The sequence below is a fragment of the Eretmochelys imbricata genome, chromosome 2 (assembly GCF_965152235.1).
Source record: "Eretmochelys imbricata isolate rEreImb1 chromosome 2, rEreImb1.hap1, whole genome shotgun sequence".
In the NCBI taxonomy this organism is placed as follows: Eukaryota; Metazoa; Chordata; order Testudines; family Cheloniidae; genus Eretmochelys; species Eretmochelys imbricata.
The window spans coordinates 225,392,220-225,417,845 of record NC_135573.1 but is presented as its reverse complement, the minus strand read 5'-3'; the positions used below and the strand labels follow the sequence as shown (position 1 = coordinate 225,417,845).

At 40.2% G+C, this 25,626-nt stretch overlaps 1 protein-coding gene across 2 annotated transcripts in view; it reads left to right on the top strand.

Moving 5' to 3' along the window:
- PTTG1IP2 (PTTG1IP family member 2) overlaps nt 1–10,994 on the top strand; it is a 58,060-nt gene extending 47,066 nt beyond the window's left edge. For both annotated transcript variants that reach the window (XM_077808131.1, XM_077808132.1), the window contains 2 exons: nt 2,841–2,887; nt 10,658–10,994. In XM_077808131.1, coding sequence (XP_077664257.1) covers nt 2,841–2,887; nt 10,658–10,707 — 97 coding nt within the window. In that variant the 3' untranslated portion in view covers nt 10,708–10,994. The remainder of the gene's footprint in view (nt 1–2,840; nt 2,888–10,657) is intronic.
- The last annotated feature ends 14,632 nt before the right edge of the window (nt 10,995–25,626 follow it).

Genomic DNA, 25,626 nt, shown 5'->3' with positions numbered 1-25,626 from the left:
CTCTCCTGCCTCCAGCCCAGCCCTGCAGTGATTTACCTCTCCGCTGGCTTCTCCGGGTGCCTAAAACAATGTACCTGCGCAGCTAGGGAGTGATGCTTGACTGCTCTTGCAGCTTCCCTTCACTTCCCTGTCAAAGCCATTTTTTTGCGGGGGACATGAATTCTGCACACGTGCAGTGGTGCAGAATTTTCCCAGGAGCAACATAAAGAAGAATTAAGGTTGCCCAGGCAACCATTTTTTAATGTGGCTTTTAATGTAATTTTTCTATTTTTTTCTTCAAACAAACTGGGGAAAAAATTACATCACGTGGAATTATATTGATCCCTCACATAAGTCATCACCAGGGTTCAGATCTTTAGAACTACAACATAGCCTTCTACCACTTGAAGTAAGGTAGTAGCTGGTAGCAGAAAGTGGCTGTTCATCATCTATGTGGCCTACTCACTAGAGAATGACAAAACATTTTGCCAGTGGTTTTACAGATATTTGGTGACAGTAGAGGAATGTGGAGACTCCGGGTTCCTGGTTTCACTTCCGGGTTCTGGAGCAGTGTATCTTCTAGGGGTTATGGAATCCTGTCCCCGACCTGAAACTTCATCCCTTCTATCCCTGTCCTCTCCAGCTTGTCTTAGGGCTTGTCTTCACTATCAGGGTAAATTGACCTAAGTTACACTATTTCAGCTATGTGAAGAACGTAGGACATAGTGGTGTCTTCACTGTGCTGCGTCGACAGGAGGCACCGTCCGGTCAACTTACCTTACTCTTTTCGGGGAGCTGGAGTACCAGAGTTGACCAGAGAGTGCTCTGCCATCGATTGCAGCAGCGTCAGTCTTCCCAGTAGCGAAGACAAGCCCTCAGTCCTCATCCCTCTAATCTCCCTTGTCTTCCTCCTTTTTCCCCTCCTGCAAGCTTCCAGTTCTTCTGCATTTGAGTTAGACTAACTTCTTTTCCATGCTGTTGGGGCCTCAGCAGTCTGATCAGTCAGTCTCCCTGCTTTCAGTTCTGGTGCTTGACGCCTCAGCAATACCAAGCTTCCGGGAGGAGCAATTCCAGGGAAAAGTCTAGCTCAGCCCTGTGGTCCTGGGAGAGACCATACACTGTTGCTCTTGGGGATGGTACACATGCAATCTGGTTGACACATAGGAACTTTATGGCAGTGGAGTATGCTCAGTGCAGATGGAATCTTTGGTGAATTTAGCTGTCAAGCTGCTACAAGCCTCTGAGCACGTGTGAACTGCTTGGGTGGTTTGTGAAAAAGCGCATACCTGGAGCTAGGACAACTCCCCTTTACCAAATTTCTAGTCTCAGTTCCAAAGTATGGAGGCTCTGATCTTTTTAGTGAAAAGGTTGTAAGAATCTTTTAAGAATGGCAAAATGTATTTTCCCCTAAATTTGTTCTCAGACATGGCAAAATCATTTCTACCAAAACTCCTCCCAGTCGTCTTCCACACTCCACCCTAGAAAAATCAGCCAGAGACAGACAGCTAGCTTGCAGAATCTCAGCTTGAATGGTTAGATTGGTAATGTTACTGGCAGCTGAAAACAGGGTCTTACCATTGAAGCTGTTAGGCAGTGTTAACTAGAGACTACCAGTGTTACCTATGATGTCATAATATTTTTAGTATGTCTCCATTTTTTTTTACATTCTAATGTTGTTGTTTGACTGCTGCACACGAAGATGTCTTCACTTAATGCCTAACAAACATTAACACAGGTACCCTCAGAACATTGCTGGGACACACGGGGTGGAGGATAGAAGAGCTGATATGTTCTGTCTTACGGTTGGGGAAATTGACGGAGGTTTGACTTGTCACATAGGAAGTCATAGGTAGAGCCAGGAATAGAACCCTGATCAGCTGGTTCCCAGTTCATTTGTTCGCCACAGGCCGGCCTGCCCTGTCTCTTAGCTATACTTTCCTCTGTGTAAAAGTCTGATCTTTGCCTTAAAGTCAATATACCACTAATTTCAGATTCTAGTGCTCAGCTCAGTCTTGATACTGAGTACAAGAATCAGAGTTCTGTCAGCACACTGTTTCATCAACCCCATGTATACTAGCAGTTAACAAACCAGCATCTTCCTGCTCCTCCATACGAATTTTGCTGAAGGAGATTAGCAATAGCATGATGGTACACCAGCATCAGAATCGCAAGACTTTTTTTGTGGTTACTTTTGAAATGTTACATTTGTTTCCTTTTTTTAACATAAACTAAAGTGCAGTAAACAGAAATATTACTGTACTCTAGTATGTTTTTATTTTGTTTAAAAAAGTTATTATCAAAGCATTTATTTCAAACAAATTAGAAAAGCATTCTTCCACTAGTATATAAAAATATTAGTTGCCAAAGTTACTCCTTTTGCAAAGTTGATGGTATAGTTTAGACAGCTGTATTTTAATTTACTCCTTGTAATGTATAACCAAATCATAATGCTAATATAAAATTTCTTCTCCTTGTAGATTTGTGATATTGAATTAGCATTCTGCAGCATGCAATCGGATATGAATTTTACAACTATATTCCCTGCTGGGCAGCATAGTGACATTTATGAGATAGTTCCCTGGATGTAATTAAGGCAGTGTATTTTCAGTTTCCTTGCTTGTTAATATGATCCTAATTGATGGCTTGATTTGTTAATGGGGAGTTGTACTGAGTTTTAGAACTGGGAGCTGTAAGCTTTAGAAATGGCTCTTAAAAGTTCTAATTATTGCAGAATTCTTAAAAAAAAAAAAAAAACCTGGTCCAAATGGACTCAATTGTAGTTGTTATACCTTGCTTATAAAATGTCTTGAAACAATCTAAAATATAAAAATTTTCTTGATATTTATTAATAATCTTTGCAGGAAACATGAAAGAAAAATGAAACAGGATGAGATACGCAAGAAATATGGTATGTATGCTAATCTTACTGTAATATCTGAACAAAGTCTTTTCTTCCCTGTTCACACTATTTAAATAGACATATTCCCATCAGATTGGTAATGAATACGGACCCTTTCACGTTAGGATTTTGAGTCCAGGTTAATAGTGATGAAAAGTCACTACTATTCGACCGTTCAGTAGCCTAAGTAAAGTAGACTGTCTGGCCTTAGTCCAGTTTCATGTGGGTGATAATTAGAATCATTAGCAGCATTCACAGCAGGAAAACAAGGATTAAATGGAGATTTTGGAGCCTGAAGTACTTTCATTCCTGCTGTTAGTTGTTCCAAAATAGATTTGTGGCACAGTAGTGAGAATAGGGAAGGATGAGGGAGCTTTGCACTACCATTGCCTGTGTTATGCCTCTTACTGGAGGTCTTCATTATTCAGAGCTGTCAATCTTGGCCCTTTTTTGATTTGGTTTGTTCGTGGGGCTACTGATGCCATGTATTCAAATATGCATGATAAAAAGATATACTGTGTTTTTTATCATGTAAATTAAAAAGATAGTGATTCTGTATTTAGAGCTCTGACCAGCCACTCAAAACCATTTTAATTTCCAGTCTCTTGTTAAACTGATTGACAGGAGCTGGGAATGTCTTCATCATTCTGCACCTAGTCCACTGGCATATGCAGGAGTGTTTTAGTTGAGCACTAAAGGGATTTTCTTGGATAAAGGAAGCTTGCAATAACATGAGCTCCTTAGTGAACCTTAAGAGTAGGAGAAGGGAAAATTGTTACAGAAACTCTAATTTTTAAGTGTGCATATAATTCACAAATTTTGATTTTGTAGCAGTGTATAACATCACTGACCTTGGCCTTCAAACTTGTGTTCCGTTTTAAAATGTTTGATTGAGTTATGTGGACGTAAATAAAAAAAGAATTAGTCAGTGCATTTTGTTTTAAGATTAATATTACCCCCCCCCACTCCCCCCGCTTGTATTTATGCAGACTTGATGGGTTCAGTCCTGTGGGGTACTGAGCTTCCTGTAATATCCAAAAAAGCACTCAGCACTGAAGTCAGTGGGACTGCTCAAGTGCTTGAAGTTGAGCATTTGCTTAAATGCTTTGCTGGATCTTGTCAGAATGCTTAGTGCCTTGCAGGATTGAGCCCTGTAATCATTTGCATTCTGGCTATAAATCTACCAAGCTCGCTTGCAGATGCATTCTTCAATCACATGCATGTCAGTGTGTCACCCTGCTCCCACTGAAGTCAATAGTTCTGTCTCTGACTTCAGTGGGAGCACATTCCAGCCCCCAGTGTGCAAGTATTAGTCTTGACTTCTAATAAAATTATTAGATATACCCATGTTTGCACCCAACTTGTTTACAGGGCAGTTGCCACATAATAGTTTAACAATTAGACTTGGAAACTTCAAAAGTTAACTTCTTTATAAAACAGATTTATTTGCAAGGTAAGTTTCATCTGTTGCATCTTCAGACGACACTTATTTATATTATCAATCCAAATGCAATTTCTCATAATTAATAGATTTTTCAATAGAGGCACCAAACTGGGTTATAAAGATGTGTGTGGTTGAATAGGAAATAGTTGAAAGGAGAGATGTTATACCTTTTTTTTTTTAAATCCTCAAGCAACATCAAATGACTCCGAATAGATGAAACTCTTATTCTGAAATATATTAGTCCAAAAGTTAGTACACTGAATAAAGTACAAATGCTAATTCTCATCTTTGAATATGATTATAAAAATAATTAAATGAGACATGATACAGGTCCTCAGCACAGCCTTGAATCTCCTTGATCTGTCTTTATTTTTAGCTGTCTAGTAAATACAGTCTGATAAAAATTGCTGCAGAAAATTATGGAGGCACTAGATTATTTTACGCTGCCTCTTACACATTGCAGAGGGGATTCACTGTTAAGTAGGCAAAGACGAGTGGCAGAATGACAATGGCTTTGTTAACCTGACTCTGTAAATTAAGATGATCATGCCTGAAATGTCAGCCCTTGGTTGGCTTTAAGGGAATGCCTTTTTCCCATTTCACCCACCAGCTTTTCTTATCCCATTTAAATGGTAATTACACATTTATAATGCATTGCAAGTGTCGCTCACTTCAGCCATAGTCCTTTGGGAGCACTGGAAGCAATAGAGCTTTAGTAATGGGGAATATTCATTTTGAATTGTTTTTGTTGCAAAATTTGTCACTATTTTTCATTTGCTCGCATATATGAATGCAGTATGATTATTCAAATTATACGTTGATGGTTTAACAACCTTTAAAATTGAATTTAGAGTATTTTCCAGCTTGCGTAATGTACAAAGAAACTATGATTTAATTGCCCCCATATTTGCTGCTATTGTACATTTGATATAGCATCAGTAAGATGCTGCTTTACTGTCTGTACTTCTGGATTTTTGCTTGGTGGTAGTGGAAGAGGCCTATCTCTCCAAGATGATAAAGAATGTCCTTTGTCTTCAGTTACACATGATGATTCCCCTTCATGATCTGGGGATTCCACACTCCTTGTTTCCTCTTAAATTCTGTAAAGACACTTGATAGTCATTCTAATGGTGCATAATCCTATTTCTGTACTTTGATTTTACATAAAACATTTATGTTTAAAAGTTTTTCACAAGAAATAGTTATACTGGCCTAGATGGGTATATTTTACTTTGACCTTCTGTAGTGTTCTGAATGCAAAACAGTTGAATCTCTTCTAAGTCATTAGTTTAAAATTTTTGTAATACTTATTTTTATTAGCTTGTAACTTAAGAGTTGAGAGCAAGTTGACTATTTTGAAGTTGAAATATAATATGAAATTTAAGGAAGAAAACCTGTGTTTAATGGGGGAGATGGAGCAATCTGCTTGTGGTTTTTACAAGCCTGTTTCCTCATGACCAAGCTCAGAAGTGACCTGAGTCAGCCCTTATACTGGGCTTCAGGAGACATGTCTAACAAGTTTGTCCTCTGAACTTCAAAGTCCAAACCAAAGGTTGGGTTTTCACACCTACATCAAAAGGAAAACCACCACAAGGAGAGAAGCTCCTTGTGCCTAGCTCAAGACAGTGGGTGAGCTCTACCTGAATTCAACTATCTGACTTTCAGCTCCAGATCCTTCCACTTTTGAACCACAACATCCAAGCTGTAGCAGCTGGCTCTAGCCTGTCACCACACCTAAAATTTTGCCCATCCTCTTATTGGTGGTTCCCAGATCCTTTTTGCCCACCATCACATATGTCAAGTCTCCTTCTCCACTAAGAGACAATACAAGCAACTCACTGCTGTCTTCTGGTCTCTGTTTCTCGTGATGATCTCAATCTGCATTCTCCGATAAGAAAAGGAAGAAACTAAAAATGTTGGTGTATGAGATGTGGCAGGCATGGGTGGGATGAATAAAAACAAAGGGGAGGTTGGAAGCAAGGCATATAAGTAGGGCCCTACCAAATTCACAGACCATATTTCGTGGTCATAGGATTTAAAAAACCTTAAATTTTACAGTTTCAGATATTTAAATCTGAAATGATCAGTGTTTCACAGTGCGGGGTCCCGACACGAAAACGGCTGGTGGGGCGGGGAGTTGTGGTATTGCCACCCCCATTGCTCTGAAGGCAGCGGTGCAGAAGGGAATGGCACCCTTCCTTTGTGCCAGCACCAATAGAAAAAGCATGGCAACACCATACCACCCTTACTTCTGCGCTGCTGCTACTGACAACGCTGCCTTCGGAGCTGGGCTCCTGGCCAACGGTCGCAGAGCTTCCTGCAGCTCGGGAGGTTCCTGGAGGTAGGTCTTATCCAGCCCCGGGATGCCCTTGCAGGGGACGAAGTCCGGCACATGGTAGGAGCCCCTGTCTGGGGCATCCCAGCCCTGCCCCTCCCCAGCTCCGGGCCCAGCGCTTGTGGAGGGGTGCAGGGAGTTACACAGCACCCCATGACCACAGCGTCCTGGGCAGTCACCCACCGAAAGACCGGCCTTGCCCCCCAAAATGATGAATGCCCCCCCCCCCCCATTACATGCCACCCTCACTTCTGTGCTGCTGCTGGTGGCACTACTTTCAAAGCTGGTTCATGGCCAAAAGCTGCTGCTCTCCAGCCACTCAGCTCTGAAGGCAGCACGGAAGGAAGGAAGGCAGGCATATCATTTCCCCTATGCATTCCTAGTCTCCTTGAGGATAGGGTAAATGAAAATTCCCTCGCTCGTTTCAGGAGCCTTTGTTCTTGGTGCTGTGAAATTAAAATTTCTCCCTGTAATCAGACAGGCTTGTGACCTGTAATACCCACACTGGACTGACCTCTAGGTTTAGGTCTGAAAATTTAGATACCCTAATATGTAGTATCCCTTTTAGGATAAAAGGAAACTCCTTGAAATTAAAACAAGTGAAAACTAGTTAAAAATATTAATAATTTGTGGAAATTTGCACTAAAGGATATTAAGCCTAATAGTTTAGTAAAACTAAAACAAATATCACTATGAAAAGCATCTGCAGTAATGCTAGGTAGGACAAAATTACGTATGCTATAAAGTATGAGGACTAACAGTCTAAACGATCAGTGGCTGTGGTAAGAAGGATACTTCCCCTGTGCAGTGTTGTATGGTTAAGTGCATTATAGGAGTTTCATACCTTCCTTTGAAGAATTTGGATTTGGCACTCTTGGAGACAGAATACCACCTCTATTCATTCTTGATGGCAGTGGTGACTGGAGCTATTCTGTGCTGCTTTTAGAATGATCATGTAAAGTATGGTATTTTAAACCAATCTTATGAAAGGCAGGTGTTAATTAGAACTTCGCCAGGCAAGGTTTAACACAGAGAAATAAAATAAAGAAAATGTGTGAATTCTTTTCAGGGGGAAAAATAAGTTTTCACAGTGTTCATTTTTAGTTGCAGCAATTGTCACATCTAGATTCCCGCTGGTTAGGGCAACTACTCAAGATGGGAACCTTTTTGATTAGCATAAGATTCTTTTTTTATGAAGGCTTCAAAGGATTTTATTTTATCAGAAAGACCCTTTCATCCCAAAGTTCATTTTGTCACTGATTCTTTATTCACTGTAAGAAAAGGCTTTAGAAGTTAGGTTCTTGGAATTCTATGTGGAATCTAATCAGTGCAGAGAATTTATAGTCTACTTAGTGACCAGTGTAGTAAAATAAATGTTCATAGCTAGTATTGCTACTTTAATTTTATATAGCTAAATATTGTGTAAAGCTATCTAATTTATTTCTTCTTAAATAGCTACTGTCGAGACAAATTTATATCCAGAATGTAAAAAAAACCCAACCTCTCTACATTCAACATGTCATTGATTTAAGTTTTTTCATCTTTGCATAAGGATATGATGATATCCAATATTTACTCCCCTGCTTGAATTGCCAAGGATATACTATAGCATTGCACATTATTCTATTGACAGATGTTACATATAATAAAGTAAGTTGTTTACTGGAGTATAGAAACTTCCAGAGGGATTACTAGGGTGACCAGAAGTCCCGATATTTAGTTGTTTGTCCCGCGTCCCGACACCATTTGTCCCGATATTTTGCTTTGGCGGCACTCCAGGTTTGCTTGCTTTTTTGTTTGGTTGGTTGGTTGTTTTGCTTATGGCGGGAAAAAAACTTAGAGCCAACCCTGGTGGGGGGATGAGCCTGTGGCTGCCCCCCCCCAATATGTCCTGATATTTTGTTCTTGTCACCTGGTCACCCTATGGATTGCTGATTATAAAAAAAAAAAAATTGGTGCACTCCTTTTGTAAAGGCACGCACATTACTTTGAGTGCGCGTATATGGGAGTACGTTTTACTGATTCTTTGTCAATCTGCCAAAATTGATGATGATTAACCCTGATGAATTAATGAAAATTCTGTTCCTCCTGAATCCAGTTTCTGAATATACATTATTGTGTAGTAAGATAAATCTGTCATATTTGTTCATGGAAAACGTCTGACAATAAAATAGACCTAAAAGATCGATATATTTTCTGATACTGGTTTAAGGATAGAAGGCTATAAAATAAGTTATACACAATAAGTATACAAGCTTGATCTTGGCTTTGTATAGGATTTAATCAAAGAATTTAAAAACATTTAGTTTTAATCCATAAATAGGGACATCCATCAAATTCACTAGATCTCCTACGTTCCTACCATTTATAAGAGACTGTTTTGTGTATTGCAAATAAAGCTCTGAATTATCAGTGATTCAAGTAATGTAATATATAGCTTTGAATCATATCAAAGATTCAAGTAATTGTAACATTTTATTTTACTAACCCCTATAAATCCTATTACAATGTAAACATCTGTACAGTGTAAATATTTATATATCTGAGAATTTTTGTGGTCCTGAAAATAAATGAGGTAAACACTCCTCTCCATGTACACATGTTGCCTCACAAATATGAATGAGTTACGTTGGGCATTAGGGAACAAGTAGCCCTAAAGGAATGGTTGTTTTCATCACATTTCAGCCTACTGTAAATACCAAGCTTTCTACTGACAGGGCTTGAAAATATATTGGCTGTTACCCAGTAAAACTGGCTAATATTGTCTTGCCTGGCAGTTGGATATCTTACTTGCTGCACTCTGCCTAAACTGTACCTGTGACCAGCGCTCCATGCCCCTGTTTGCTTGTATTCATTAAACAGAGCAGTGAATGCTAGGCACCTAGACATTGAAACACACCCTCTCCACCTAGTGAATAAAGATATGCTGGGACACAATGTAGAGGTTGGGAATGAATGGTACAATCTTCTTTCCTCTTCCCCTTTCTTGGTACTGACTGTTGTGAAGAGGGGAATTTAATCAAGAGCTTTACTTCATCAACCTATTTTCCTGCCACCTGCCCAAGACAAAGCAGCTAGGAAAGGTGGTGCTCCAGGTTTTCCAGGCATCACTTGCCAAAACCAATATGAAGGGTAGCAAAAGTCCTTCTGCTCCTTCACAGCATGGGTCTGCCACTAGACTCCTCTGGGCCCCTTTATCCTCAGTATGCACTTCTGGCTAGTGGATGTTTAGTAAGTTTCTCAAGGTCTTGTTGAAAATTACCACTGTATGGAACAATGATTATTGCTGAACTAAGCTTTACAGAAGATGTTCACAGATACAATGTCTTTGCAGTGCTTTCTGTGGCAATATTCTGGTTACATTAAAAATCTTTGATAAAAGCACACACTGTGACCTGGTTTAGGTGATGCCTTTGTTCTTGTCCCCAGTAGTTTCAGTGAGTTTGCAGGTGATCTGTATTTGTCCTTAAAGGACATTGGCTGGTGTCACAGAACTACTGCATATCACTGATTGAACTTGACAGGTTTTTGCTCAAGAGTGAAACAGAATTAAGCCAGCATGATGACCTCCCACCTTTTTGAAAGGATGGTCCTCTTACCGCAAAGCTGAATTTATTGGCAGAGCAGTTTGAAACTGTTTCTGCTTAGCCATCTCCACACTTAGTCTTTGATAAAGTAAAGAACTGGCAAATAGCTACAGTATCCTTCACAAGTGAGAAATATTGTTTCTCCTTAATGACTTTTCATGAAAAAATCTTTCTCGCTTTTATGTTTTACTCTTCATGTAAAGTTCATGACTTTTGGTTGAGAAATAAAATGACTTAAGAGTTTATTTCTAATCTACTATAGATGAGTAGTTGTATCTTATACTTTAAGACTAGGGTCCATTTTTTAAAATTCTGTATTTGTACAGAACCTAGCAGAATTCCTGGTCTTTGACTAGGGCTCCTATACACTATGGTAATACAAATAATTAATAAATGCTGTCCTCTTTTCTCAGGTCTCCTTCAGGATTCTGATCATCCTTACAGTAGATTTGAGAATGAATGAAAACAGACACTGTTGAATCTCCTCATCGAAAACTAAGATTCCAGGATAAATGAGCACTTTTATATTGGTTTTCAGCGGTCTTCAGGCTTCTTTTTTTGCAGGTTTTCAGACAGTAAAAATAAATGCACAAATATTTACTAAAATATGTATTTTTAATCTGGCATATTTATCTTTTAGAACTAAATTTTTATAAACACTTTTGGTTTTCGAAATGTTTGCCAATTGTGCTCTCATTAAATGTGAAATGTCACCTTTCCACTTTTAATAAAGCTTTTTTTGGAATTTGATTTAAATAGTTAACTTCCTAATCATGTATTTGAACTAATATCTTAGCTCACCTTTCTCTTTAAAAAAAAAAAAAAAAAAAAATCCTCTGTTCCCATGTTCCTAAATAAAGATTTTTTTTCTAAATCTGTTGTATGCACATAAGTGATGGCAAGAGTAACGGAAGCGTTTGATACTGCAGAAGTGTGGTATTGGTATTGACAAGAAATAATTACAGCGTACAAATTCTTTAGTATCAAAATAGTATGTGAAGAGTTTTTTTTAAAATGCAAAATGCGATTTTTTTTTTTTTTTTTGCATAGCATAATCTGATGTAATAGCCTGGTAATATATGAACATTTCTGTGTCCTTGGTGTGGAGCAAAAGTTTTGAGTTAGTAAAACGGGCACAAAATCTTTTTGAAACGCATGCAAAATCTTAATATACATTTGTGTGTAAGCTTGAGAGGTAATATCAGGCTGTTTTAAAAATCTTTCTTCCACGAACAATTCTCTAAATTAAAAATACTGCATGATGCCAAGATAGCATCAGTTTAACAGTATAATAATTTCATATTTGTTACCTTTGAGTTTTTGTGGGGAAATTTTCATAATACATTGAGTTCTGTCATCTTCCTGGATTGGTGGATTTTCATTTTTTTCTCTTCATACACAAATGCCTTCCTTGAGCATTTTAAATATGAAGGAGGAAAAAAGAATGAACCTCTGCATTCTGCATCATGTCAGCAAATTATTTAATGTGAATTTCCAATTCTATATAGTTGGATTTCACCCTGTATTATCTTCTGCTGAATAAATTTACAGTACTGAAGGCCTTTGTATGTTGTTTTTATCAACCTTGCTGGAGGAGAACTCTTAACTAGACATCTTGAATTCAGCTATTCATTGTTTTTCTTCCTAAAGAGGGCTTCTGTGAATAAAAAGCATATTTAAGGAAATGATTAAATATAGGGTTTGAGTAGGGAAAAAGAATGCAATTTGGCTTTCTCTGGTCCTCTGACAAAAAGAAAATCTAACACCATGTACATACAATATGAAGTGGATATTGCCTTAGTATGGTCAGGTGAATTGCCATTCTTTGCAGTATCAAAATGCTTGCATATACTTAAGCTATGAGTAATTAGATTCTATCACTCATCTCAGACTAGTTGCCGTTTTATTTTGGTTTTCCTTCTGAGAATATTTTTCCTCAACAGATGTTTTTATAAAAGCAAGCAACTGCCAGTTCTTGGATCCCCAGTATAATTGAAGACGTAATGTAATTCTGGAGTAGAAGGTTTTTTTTTTATTTGCTTGGAACTCATGAAACTGAGCACAATGGACTGAGCACAGTTTGCTAAGTTTCTTCAACTGTCTACTGTTCTCAAGTCTAAAGTACTATTCATATGTCTGTCTGAAGAAGAATGTGTGATAAGAGTGAGTTGATAGCGTGGAAATAAAGCATAGTGGTTTTCCCAGGAGATGCCTTTGGTAAAAATGATGGAGGTCTGCCCGACATCTCTCAACCCAAATAGTGACATTCGTGACTTAAAAGAAAAGCTTTATTTGCACCTGCTACGATATGTGAAAAGCTGTCATGTACTCTAACAAAAGGGGAAAAGCTGTCAGTATGACTTTTAAGGAATTTGTACTGGGTGAAGAAGCAAAATATTTTGAGCATATGGAATTAGTATTTTTTGCTAATGTTATGGTTTTAAATATAAGGTAGGTAGAGGTATAAGGTAGGTGTTATCTTTCCATTAAACATACTGGTTTTGTAGCTCTTTTGCCAAAATTGCAGGCACTAAGAAAGTATATATTGGAAACTATATAATCAGTCTCTTAGCACATATTGTGTATGTACCTTCTTCAATGTGAAACAGTAAATGGGGCATAGGAAAATGTAAAGTGTAAACAAGTTATCGTAACACTTCAAACTGAAAGTTTAGCATTATGTCATCCTGCTTCTATTGGAACCAAAGGTAAACTTCTACTGAATTCAGTATTGGACCTCAGTACCTCAAAAATCTACTAGAAAATGTGAAATAATTCTTGACGAACTTCTCAAAATACTTCCAGTTTGGGAGTATATCTGCCCTATTTCTCAGAAGTTTGTCCTGAATTTGGTGTTCAGTTGTGACCCACCGAGGCACGGTTACAGTTACTTACATAAAACATGTTGGCTTTGTCTTAGGCTGAAGGTTGACAGTCTTTGAATTTTAATTTAGCTCCAAGTAATGGAGTGAAATAGCATTAGACAGATGTAACGTAACATCTTTCTTTGTCTGTGCTCAGGTGTGTGCTAGACTCCTTTGTTCATTTTCAGTAATGAGATTCCCTTCCCCCACATTCTGTGGACAAAGCAAACAGAATGATTGTATAAATAAACAAATCTAAAGGGAACAGAGTAACCACACCTGTAATGTCTGATCAACCCAGTGCATATTGTTGATATTCCTACTACAGATTTGCACAATAAATATCCTCCCCTTCACTTAAACTGGTTTCCTTCATTCCATCTGTTTTCCCTCTTACTTTAGCAGATATTGTCAGTTTTAGGACTAAAGCTAAAAAAAGGAGGTACCATTAAAAAAAATAATAATAATCCTAAAATAAATGTTCTCATTTCTTTAAAAAACATTTCAGAGTTAAACTTCTAAAATAACCATATTAGGAATAATAGGGACTGGGCTAATTTCCTTTCCCAAGCAAAATGAAAATAATAAACAGCCTCAATGAGGAAAAGTAAACTATCTTGAACTTCTGTATGGTTTTAACTTAAATATTTTTTTAAATATAATTTCTTTTCTCCTGCCAGATTCTTTTTAAATCAACCCTCACAATAAGGAGAGTAAAGGATACTTAAATAGTTATTTATGTACAAGGTTCTGCTTACTCTTTAGAAGACAAATCTATGACTAGGGGTGTGACACTGACTTTTAAAAGTTTAAAACCTCACACTGCAGTGTACATGTATGTCTTTGCATATCTGGATGAATGAATCTCCTTGCTCATTTTAGGCATGCACAGTAGCTGTCTTGCATCAGTGATCTATGTACTCAGTTACTCTCTTTCAGCACCCCTCCCCCAATTCAGTCACTCCAGCAACTGTCTGAATCCTGGACTTGTTACTCCAGGTGAACACTGAAACTTCCTCTTCACAAAACGAGTGCCTTACAGAGTCAAATGGGGTAGCATATATTGCATCTGTGTACATTCCCATTACCAAAAAAGTGCAACTTACTGCACTTCAGCATTCAGTGACCATCAACTTGCTTTTTTGGGAAAGATTAATAGGAGCAAGTTAACCTCCCTAGATGAGAGGGCAGTAGGTGAGAGAGTGACTATATCCTTCCCCTGAGCATGTATTCTGAACAATTGGGTCGGTTTTACCTCACCCCTTATTCTACAGCTGCTACTGTAACTGTCTGGCACTTTGTCATAAACCAAAGTATTGTGTTGAATTACAATGTTTAGCAGAATTGTCTGTCTTCCATCTGGCCTCATTGTGGATAATTATACCTAATAGTTGTAGAGTAGAAAGTAAAAATTATAATGGTAGTGGTATATATTTCCAGTAGAGGCAGAGCGATAAGGGAAAATACAGTTAGAAATAATAAATGCTACTCATTGCTCTAAATTTTTAGCATAATTTAATTGAGATAAATGAAAATCTGAGTCTTTAGAATAACACATATGTCAGAAGTGCTTCTCCCCTGCACAGGGACTTTCACAGATTTAAGAATACAGAATAAAATTAATAAAGCAATATAACACTAGACCAGCAGAAACAAAATGTAATCATAAAACCAGACTCTTCATCCCTTCACCTAGCCTCCAACTCCTTTCTATCTCCCTCTCCCCAAATGCTTGCAGAGGAAAAAAAAGATGGATTTTGCGGCCTGCTCTGAAAGTTAAGAAATCCTAGCTGGGGGGGAAAGGGACAAAAGTCAGAGAGGCAGTCCCCTCATGAACACGTTATCTTGCCTCTGCCCACCTTATTTAAAGAAAGGGACTGCACCTGTTTCAAAATTGGCTGGGGTTGGGATGGGGGGAAGAGAACTAGCTCAGGAAACTGGCTCCCAAGTAGGAGCTTTATAAGTTTAAAAACAGCACCTTAAATTTCACGTAATTGAAACTGAACGTTTAAAATAAGAACCTACGTTAGCCAGTTACTTTTCTGTGCACCATCTGTGGAGAAAGTTTTTATGAGATGTTGTGATAGAGTAAGTGCTAAACAAAAGTGCATCATGGGGTATTTTTGGGGACAAAAACCTAAAAACATATGCTGCTGGGTACGTTGAGAGACAGGCTTGGACTTCTGGATGGAAGCTTCAGCCAGACGGCCCATACAGAAATTTGGGGGGTTGAATTTTGAAGACTCCTCAGTTGACTTCTGGGGAGAAGGAACAGGATCTCAGCAAGTTGGAAAGCTAAACTATAGTTGTGAGGGGAAGCACTTCCAGGCTCTTCTAAAACTAGGCTGTACTCAATGGAGTAAAAAGGTTACTAAATACTATGGTCTTGTTTGTTTACTTGGGTTAAATAAAAGTTTCATGAAATTTTCAAACCCCGAAGTCAGAGGCATAGTCAATCAGTAGGTTTTGAAGAGATCTGCAGGGCCTTCAAAAAAAAGTTAAGAAAAGCAGCCATGATCACTTGATATTTACAGTGCATTGCCCTGAGGGGAAGATTAGAGGGTTAAAAAAGGCTGTTCCAGCCACTCAGACAGCGGTGTTGAATAAAGGGTATGTCCAGGAAGGGGCAGGTTACGAAACCATCTCTTTAAACTTTTGTGGTTTTTGGACAAGATGTTGTGATTAGCATTCTCTTCTCCCATCTGGAAACGTTCAGTACAGAAAGCATTATTGCAAAATCCACCACAAAGCAAGGCTACAAAGGTTATCTAAAGGCTAACTCGACCCCCTCCTTTGCTGTTCTTTTCTTCCTCTCCTTGAAGCATGGAACCCTGCTTTCATGTTTTGATTATAGCTTTTATGACCTTACAAGTGTTTCACCACCAGGAAAAGAAGAGAGCCTCCCAAGAAAAAGGATGGGAAGAAGGAAATCGGCCGTTAGGGCATTGAAGAATGCTACATGCTCTACCCATTCTCTTGCTACAGGCTCAATATCACCTTGTGCAATGGCTCTTTTCTAAGATGGTCCATATGAGCAAAAGTCCCAGGATTGCTCCCAAAAGCGGGTTTTCTGTTACGACATCACATAGAAATATCCACTCTGACAGGTTTTCCCAATGTTGCCTTACACGAGATTAGAAAAAAATTAGGCCTCCCCTAAAGGTCACTTAAAAAATACTACCCTAAGACGTAGTTCATTTTGAAAGCCTATGTTAATTCTGTGGCTAAGGAAGCCTGTTCATCTTTTATTTATTTCTTGTCATTTTCACTTTGGACTTAGACTGAGAGGCATCATCCAGTAAGTAGTCAGTATTCTGTATTGAATATCAAATCCTGAGCTCTCAGTTTGCCAATTCTAAGCAAAAAGAGCCTTTTTCTTCTTTCTCTTTGCATAGATTTTGCTTGAGTCTCCCCCATGAAGCCCAGCCTCCCCATTTGAGAATCTGCATTATGCCTTTAGTGCTGTGCGTGTGCGCGCATGCCAGTGTATATACACACGTTTCAAGTGCACTTGGCCTTAGCATTAATTGGCAAAAATACCCATCACTTCCCTTTCCATCTCGCTGTGTTTTCTCATGTTCCATATCTCATTTACACATTTAGATGTTTCTTGTAGTCAGTGAAGTAAAACTGATAGCAAGTCCATGACTATGTAATCTAAACCTACTGAAATGTAATAATTTAATGAACAATTTGACCTGGTGGATGAGGGGAAGTTATAGTATGTTGGGTTATAAGATTTCCTGTATGAGTGCTTTGGTTTAGCTTACTGGGGGCTGTGGAATGAACAAACAGGGAAAAGACAATGGCTCTAGATAAGGGTACCCCAGCACACACTTGGAAGACAAATGGCAAACCTGTCAGCTTTGAGGACCTTGCACGCTGTCTCCAATAAATTGCAAGCCATGGTCTGACAAAGCTGAAAACTAACATTACAGGGCTACAACCGGTTAACATAAGTTGGTCTGAAAGAGAAGGGGGGTGATCCAGAAGACTGAGCAGCTTTAAAAGGACACATGCAAAGTACTCCATTTAGGAAGGAACAATCAGTTGCACACATCCAAAATGGGAAATGACTGCCTAGGAAAGCATATTGCGGAAAAGCATCTGTGGGTCATAGTAGATTACAAGCTAAATATGAGTCAACAGTGTAATGCTGTTGCAAAAAAAGCAAACATTCTGGGATGTATTAGCAAGAGTGTTGTAAGCAAGACAGAAGTAATTCTTCCGTTCTACTCTGCACTGATTAGGCCTTAGCTGGAGTATTGTGTCCTGTTCTGGGCAACATATTTCAGGAAGGATGTGGACAAATTTGAGCGAGTTCAGAGAAGGGTGACAAAAATGATTAAACATCTAGAAAACATGACCTGTGGGGGAAGATTGAAAAAATTGGGTTTGTTTAGTCTGGAAAAGAGAAGATGGAGGGGGGACATACTTGAAAATTGTTATGTAAAAGGTTGTTACAAGGAGGAGGGAGAAAATTTATTTTTCTTAACCTCTGAGGATAGGACAAGAAGCAATGGGCTTAAATTGCAGCAGGGAGGCTTAGGTTGGACATTAGGAAAAACTTCCTAACTATCGGGGTGGTTAAGCACTGCAATAAATTGCCTAGGGAGGTTGTGAAATCTCCATCACTGGAGATTTTTAAGAGCAGGTTCGGCAAACACCTGTCAGGAACAGTCTAGATAATACTTAGTCCTGCCATGAGTGGAGGGGACTGGACTAGATGACCTCTCAAAGTCCCTTCCAGTCCTATGATTCTGTGATTGCTGTATCTTACTTTATTGTGTTAAAACATACACAGATGCAGTGCTTGCTCGGTTCTCAAAGTGACTTTGCTTGTTCTAATGCCTATTTATCTGCCAAGCAAGTACTTGACTCCGAGTGACAGCACAAAAGCTCTGCCCTCTGTTGCCTTTTCTGTTGAGAGGTAATTTCAATATCATCAAGAGAAAAGTCAGTGCAACAATATATGCTGATGGTTCTGACATTCAATCATGAGAATGATAAACTTGTTAAACTGGTGTAATTCATCAGATCGAGGCTTACCTTCAATCTTTGTCCTTATTCCCTTATGCACTCAACTGGAAACCACCACCCTTAGAAGTCCTTTTTTAAATTTTACCGTGAGAAGAAGTGGAGTTTTCAATTGTAGCTCTTTTTTTATACCACAGTAATCAGATCTCCTGTTTACAGAGATCTGTCCAAAGCGTTAGCTGTTCAACCTACAGGGCATCTAATATGACAAGCTACGCATAAGTATAAGAGTGGATGACAATGTGCCCTTGAAAGGATAGGCCCCCCCAAAAAAGGCCTTGATCTTGCAAAATACTGAGTGCCCACTAGATCTATTTGAGACCATGAGAGTTAAGGGTGTGCCTTGCAGGACTGGGTCATAATAAATTACAGATCTAAACCTCAGCCAAAATACTAACCTGTAGCTAAGCTTTGGAAAAAACTCAGATGTCTACCTCCCTTGGAGTGCAGACCCAAAGATGTATTATGAAATTCGCGCCCTCCCTCAATGTGGAGAGAGGTGTGCATGCTTCTTCCCCCTGCCGTCCAGTTATAAATTACAGAAACTGGGTTTAATAATAAACCAAACAAATTTTATTAACCATAAAAGGCAGATTTTAAGTGGTAAAAGGGGTAACAGAACAAAGCAGATTACTAAGCAAATGAAATCAAACACGCAAACTAAGCTAGTTTCACTAAAGAAACTGGTTACAAATAGTATTTTTCACCCTAGATATTGTTGCAGGCAGTTTGCAAAGTTTCTGTGGTTCAGAGTTCCAGTTATATTCCTTTTCAGACTGGACCCCTGTCTCAGTCTGGACTCCCTCCTTGCCTTCCCTTATGCAGCCTTTCTTCTTGGGCAGACAGGCCATGGAGAGGAGGAGTCCTGTTTGCCTTCCTCCCAACTCTTAAATAGGATTTACATAAGGCGGGAATCCTTTTTTTCCCAAATTTGACCCCCCCCTCCCCCTTACTGCGAAAAGTTACAAGAAGTCCAAGGTAATGTTTTAGTATCAGGTGACACAGGACCGGCTCTAGGCACCAGCAAAGCAAGCATGTGCTTGGGGCGGCATTCCGGCCACCCTTTTTTTGTTTGTTTGTTTGTTTTTACTTGGACACTTGCACTTTCGGAACTTGGGGGGCAACAAATTTTTTGCTTGGAGCAGCAAAAAACCTAGAGCCTGCCCTGAGGTGACAAGACCACCTGACTCTGTAGGATCACAGCGTCCATGAGTCAGTGGCAGGATGGAGCATCCACAGGAAGGCCAAGCTTTTCAATCTATTGTCCTCACTGAGGGGCCAGCCGCTCTATCTGGCTTTTCCGTTGTTGTACCTGAAGTGTTAGCAGTGGGTATCACCCAAAGTAGCTTAATTGAAATACAGATACATAGTCAATGTTCCTAACTTCAGATAAAGAAATGATACAGGCATACAAACTGGATAATTGCATTCAGTAAATCATAACCTTTCCAATGATATCTTACATGAGCCATCTTGCATAAAGTATTTCTCAGTTAGTTAGGTCATATTCATATCATAAGCATATTTTCATAAAGAATATGGAATGACACGTCACACCCACATTTCTCCATGTGTCAGCAATCTTGGCTGTAGCCAGTGGTGTCCTTACCCCTAGTTTGGAGTAAAGCCCATGAGCTTTTGGTCTTAACCCAGCCATATCTCTGATTTCCCTGAGTCTGGTGAGACAGGGATGCAAGGTGCTTCTGCACATTGACAGGCCCTCTCTGGAGTTGTGTCCCAACCCGAGGGTTGTGTGTATGCAAGGAACCCATTTCCTCTTTGGGGGTAAACCTGTTGCCCTCACCCCCAGGGCAGAGTCATGTCTGAGTTCCCCACCCCCACCTTTCTGATGGGCTGTGATTTGGGCTCTCTTGGTTAAGAGAACCTACTGTGGTCATGACCACATTCAGACCAGATGTGTCTGTTACCAGCAGTGGCCTCCCAGCTGTTTTACTCCTCTATAGGGCTTCTTTCACCCCTGGACAGGGCAAACATGTTGGCAGTCCTCCTTCCCTGCCTGACTTCCACCACTCTCAGCTGGGGTTTCACCTAGCACAAGGCTCAGCTCTGTCCCTGCCTTCCCAGTGAGGGTAGACAGGGAGCTTTCTCCCTTGGTCACAGCATCAGGCTTCAGGGAAGTTGCTCCCAAGTCCCACTTTAGGGTGCCTCCATTGGTTCCCTTTCTCTGGACCTATGCTTAGGCCACTCCCTAAGGTCTCTTTTCATTCTCAGACCTAGTGTCCACGAACTCACCTGCCAACTAGCCTGCACGATGCAGATCCTTAGGCTTTCTATCCACTAACCACATTTTAAGTTCAAGGAGAGATCTCATAGAAGTATTCCAACCCAACCAGTTTATACAAATCTTCCATCTTAGTGACATGTGACCCCGTACCTCATTTGTGGAGATATTCTCTCATCAGGGTGGTGGCTTCCATGTAGATCACCCCCGGGGCTTTTTGCACACCTCAAAACCTTTTTCTGTAAGCCTTGGGTCTCAAATCAAACTTAAGCAGTAGAGCCTTTCTAAACTGTATATAGTCTCCAGCATCTCCATCCATTTGGTTATATGCCTTTCTAGCTTTTCAACCGAGTAACGGGGTGAGACAGTGGGGCCAGTTCACAGAGTCAATCTGGTTCAGTGCTGAAATGGAAAAGTCTCTTCATTCACTGAAAGACTCAAGATTCACTCCCAGATCACAAGGTTTATGCTTTTAAAAGGAAGCAATTTCATCCTCATTCTTCTTTCTCCAGATATAGGAACACTACACCATGCTCATTTTTATCTTCAGCGATCTTCTAACCAATCCAAGAAGAGATTGAGGTATCAAAATAAGAGGTCAGCTCCATCATCCTTTCAGTAACCTTGCAATCGGGACAGACACAGAGGCATCAAATTTGATGCAACACTCAAGGATCTTGGAGTAATATACAAGAATGTGTCCCCTTTCCTCCCTCCCTTTGGTTTCAGTCTATCCTTTCTCCAGGAGGCATGGATAGCGATTACTATGGATCAGTGGTACTTTAAGTCACAAGGATGGCTATGCCATTCTGTTTCTATCCACCCATACCCCTTCCAGTCACCTTTCAGGGACCATTTTCATAAGAGTTCTATGCTTCAAGAGATAGATGATCTAATCAATCTAGGATTGATAGAACTTGTTCCTCAAGAATTGGTAGAAAAGGGCTTTGCGATATACCAGGGTCCAGTCTAGACTCATGAGCAGCTCCATCACCCCTGCCCTGCAACCTAGGGTGCCTCACAATGCTTTGCTGAAGTAGCTCCCACCTGGGCCGCTCACAAGCAGCATTCCAGCATGCAAGTCACACCCTGAGTGTTTGTGTGTAACAGCAGCCTGCCAACCATGCTTGGGTTACCCTCTGGCTCTCACCAGCCTGGGTTATACTGCAGGGTGACCCCAACACACTCCCAGTCTTAGATTTCCCCCCCAGAAATGTATGTCCTCAATCTTCCAAGGGAGAACAATGGTCTGGCTGACTCTAAGCAGAAAAGTGACCTTGACCCACGAATGGGAATTAAATAGCTTCTTACTGGACCAAATCTTCCAAGCATAGAGGTGAGACAGAATATAACCCAGTATTCACATTTTACACACTATTATAATAATCTTTGTACAAAGTATGCCTTGTAAGGTGTCATTTGAAAACTTACAATTTTCTGGTTAGTATTGTCCTGATAAAATGTGTGGCAACACTGTATGCAAAGTTATAAGATTTCCCTGTATGGTGTTAACACATGTTCCAAAGCCCACAGCCCTGCCCAAACAGAAGCTGGTAAACAGGTCTGTCTTAAATAAAGGAATGTGTGCTTTTCACCTTAATTTGCGTTTGAGAAGTAAATAGAGTCATCAAGCAGGAAGGAAAGACAAAGGAAGTTCAAACAGGTGAAAAAAACAGCAGAGAACATCCTTCCACATAGATTCTGTCTGCTATTGCCCAGCTGGAAATGTTTTTCAAGAGAGGGACTGAATTTATAAAAATGAGGGACAAACACCCAAAGGCACCCCTCTCACTCTCCCTGCCCATTGCATTTACTGCACCTGAAACGACAGAGGAAGCATTTGTTGGACTCTGGGAGCGGGGTCCTGACCTACAGGGATTGGTCAGTAAGACGGCTGAAAGCATGTGGTGAGAAACTTAGCTTGAATTTGATAATAGTTTAACTTTTACATTAGTAAATGCCTTATATTTATTTTTCTTGTAACCATTTCTGACTTTTATGCTTCATTCCTTGTACTCACTTAAACTCTCTCTCTTTATAGTTAATGAACTTGTTTTATTGTTTTATCTAATCCAGTGTGTTTAAACTGAAGTGTCTGGGTAACTCCATTTGGGGTGACAGGTTGTTGCATATTATTTTCTTAAAGGAATAATAGATTTCTATTGTTCGGGAAAGGTCTGGACAGTACAGGACATACATTTCTGGGGTTCCAGGCCAAGGGTGACATAGCTGCTCATTAGTCTGGATTGTACCGTGGTATGTCACCGGGGGTTTCACCGAATAGACTTGTTCATTTAAAATAACAAGAAGTGTCCGATAGTCTGTTCTTGAGCAGGAAAGAGTCTAGGACCCATAGTGCACACTTCCATGATTTGTTGGTCATACTATTTTGATGTGTGCTTTCCATCCTCTCCCATTGATTCCCAGGGTGTTAAGGAAGGTAAGAAAAGCAGCAGCCCAGGTCATACTGGTAGCGCCTACTTGGCTTTGCCAGATCTGGTTTTTGGATCTGCTGGTGTTGTCCAGTCACCAGTTTATTAAGCCTCCAATTCAGAATGACATGATAACACAGACTCACGATCTAGTTGTATACTCAGATCCAGCCTCTCTACATCTCACGACATGGACAGCATCTGGATACCCTTGTTATATAAGGAATGTTCCTCAGAGATATAGACTATCTTACTTTAGAGCATGAAATTATCTACTAGGATTACATATTCTGCAAAATGGAAATATTTTTCATTTTGGGCATTATCTAACTGTTATACTCCTTCCCAGTGTTCTGTTCTGATTATCTTGGATTACTTGTTGTAGTTAAAATATTTGGGACTACCTATTCCTTCTACCAAGGTGCACTTAGCAGCAATTTCAGCATGTCATCCACAAACAGAAGGAGGTTCAGTTTTCTCTGATAAATCAGTGAGTAGATTTCTGAGGGGTCTATTTCAAGTTTTTCATCATGTAAGGAAGATTGCTCCAATTTGGGATTTAAATTAGTGCAGTGTCACTGCGTCGACCTAACTACATCAACTTAAGCACTATGCCTCTCGTGGAGTTATTAAGTCAGTGTAGGGGGCGACTGACATTGGTGCATGTGACACTTTAGTGTAGACGCTTACTGCATTAGGTTGACGTAAGCTGCCCTGTGTTGACCTAACTGTGGAGCGTAGACCAGGCCTCCCAGTTTTCCCCCCGAAAACCTTATTTGTCTTTAGCTGAAGCTAAACTGCATACCTTAGATGTAAACATATCTTTGTTATTACTACCTGGATCAAACTGAATCTTTTCATAAGACTTCAGGACTTTTTATTCCTCTTAAATCTCCAGTCTATTTCATCACAAAGACTGCATGTGTTATTAAGATAAGCCTTTCTTCAAACGTTTGGACTCACTCCAGCAGGGCACAAGTGACATCAACAGGGTGTCTGAGATAGGTACCAATTTAGAGCCTCCTCTGACTCCAGCTCATATTGTTATGAAACATTATTTGTTAGTGTCTGCTTCTAGATCAGATTCCGGTTTTGGAAGGGCAGTTCTACATGGGGGTGATGGAACGGGGGGAGGGCAGTGGGGGCCACAACCCCCTCAGTGGAAATATTGGAGGGGAGGAAACATACATCAGCCCCCAATGTTTTCCTCCCCCACAATATCTTGTGGAGGCAAGAGTGGGACATGTCTGTTTCTGGTTGCACATGCATGCGTGGGGTGGCAGAGGCAAGAGTGGAACTTGGGAGCAACTGCCCCGGCCCCTGGGATTAGACCAGCCACTGGGGAGCAGGTAGGAGCAGCTCTAGTCTCCTCTCCGTGTTTTCTTTCACTCAGCTCGCCATCTTGACTGCACTAGCCAGGGCTGCTGCACAGGAGTGACACAGTGTATGACCCCAGCTGCCTGGCAGAAGTGGCTGTTCATGTGACTCTCAAATGGCTGGACCAGCCAGTCTCCCCTTCTAGCCATTGTAGGACGCAGCAGAGACATGCAGCCTGGGACACATGCACCAGCCACAGGGATACACTGTGGGGATTGGGCATTGGCACCTGGGGTGTGTCTGGGTAGCATTTACACTGGGTTGTTGCCATTACTCATTCACTCCCAGCACTACCACGAGTGCAGAGAAATAAAACCCTGCACCATTAAATATGCAGAGCACCACGGGAAGGATACCACCAATCAAACCAAGGCTGACAATTTCTCATTTCTGTTCTTTTTTTAAAGTTCAGTTGAGCCTTGAAAGAAAGAAAAGCCCACTGTGACTTTAAGGGTAAAATCCATTTTAGGAGTGGGAAGCTCTCTATGGTTGAAGCAATTATTTTATGTGTCTGTCTGAGTATAGGTTTTAGGAAAGAAACAGGTCTCGGGGGGTTTACAGGCTTGGTATTTTAATATGGTGCTTAGTATTTTAGACTTCAGCCTGCACCTTAGTCCTCCTCTTTCCGCCGCCTCACCCCCATTCAAAGCATGTTTCTGCAGCCTTTGGTTCTACAATCTCTTTTCAAATAATTCCTAGCTCCCACCTGCATCAAAGATAACTTCTGGTTAATCAGAATTAATTAGTGGGATCTACATGTTCACTACTTGAAGAAAGAACAGTTACTTACTTTATAGTAACTGTGGTTCTTCAAGATGTCTACACACGGAGATCCCATGACCTGCCCTCCTTTCCCACCACTCAGAATCTTATAATATGGATTCTGGGCAGTGAAGGAACTAAGTGGTGGTTAGGGTCACTGCACTTTTTATGACCTTGGGGGCCGGGGATGGGGGAGCGTGGACATGAAGAGTGCATGTGCGACCCCTGCCAGATGCTGCTAGTGAAAATGTGCTGAATTGTTTGGGTTTTCTAGTTTCCCTTTTTTGAGAAGAAAACATAAAATTTCAACAAAAAATGTGTGAACATTTCCATATAATCAAAAATTCATTTTTACTGAAAAAAATTTCAGCTCAAGGTTAGAAAGCCCCCAACTGTTCCTTGTGATAAGCAGTTTCTTTTTTCACCCCTTTATCATCTGTCTTATCCCAGTGTGTACCCACCCTTCTCTGTTTGAGATCCCTCTTTTTACTCAGCTGTTGCCATCGTACGGATGGGGCCATTTATGGGTACATGTGAGAGAAATCAGCTTCCCATGGGCCTCCTCCATGTTCTTTTTAACAGTTGAGAAATCAAGCATGAAAAGTTCCTAAAATGTGAGGTTGCTCCCTGGGACAGAGTAGCACCTGTGAGCCAGAGGAACTAATAGA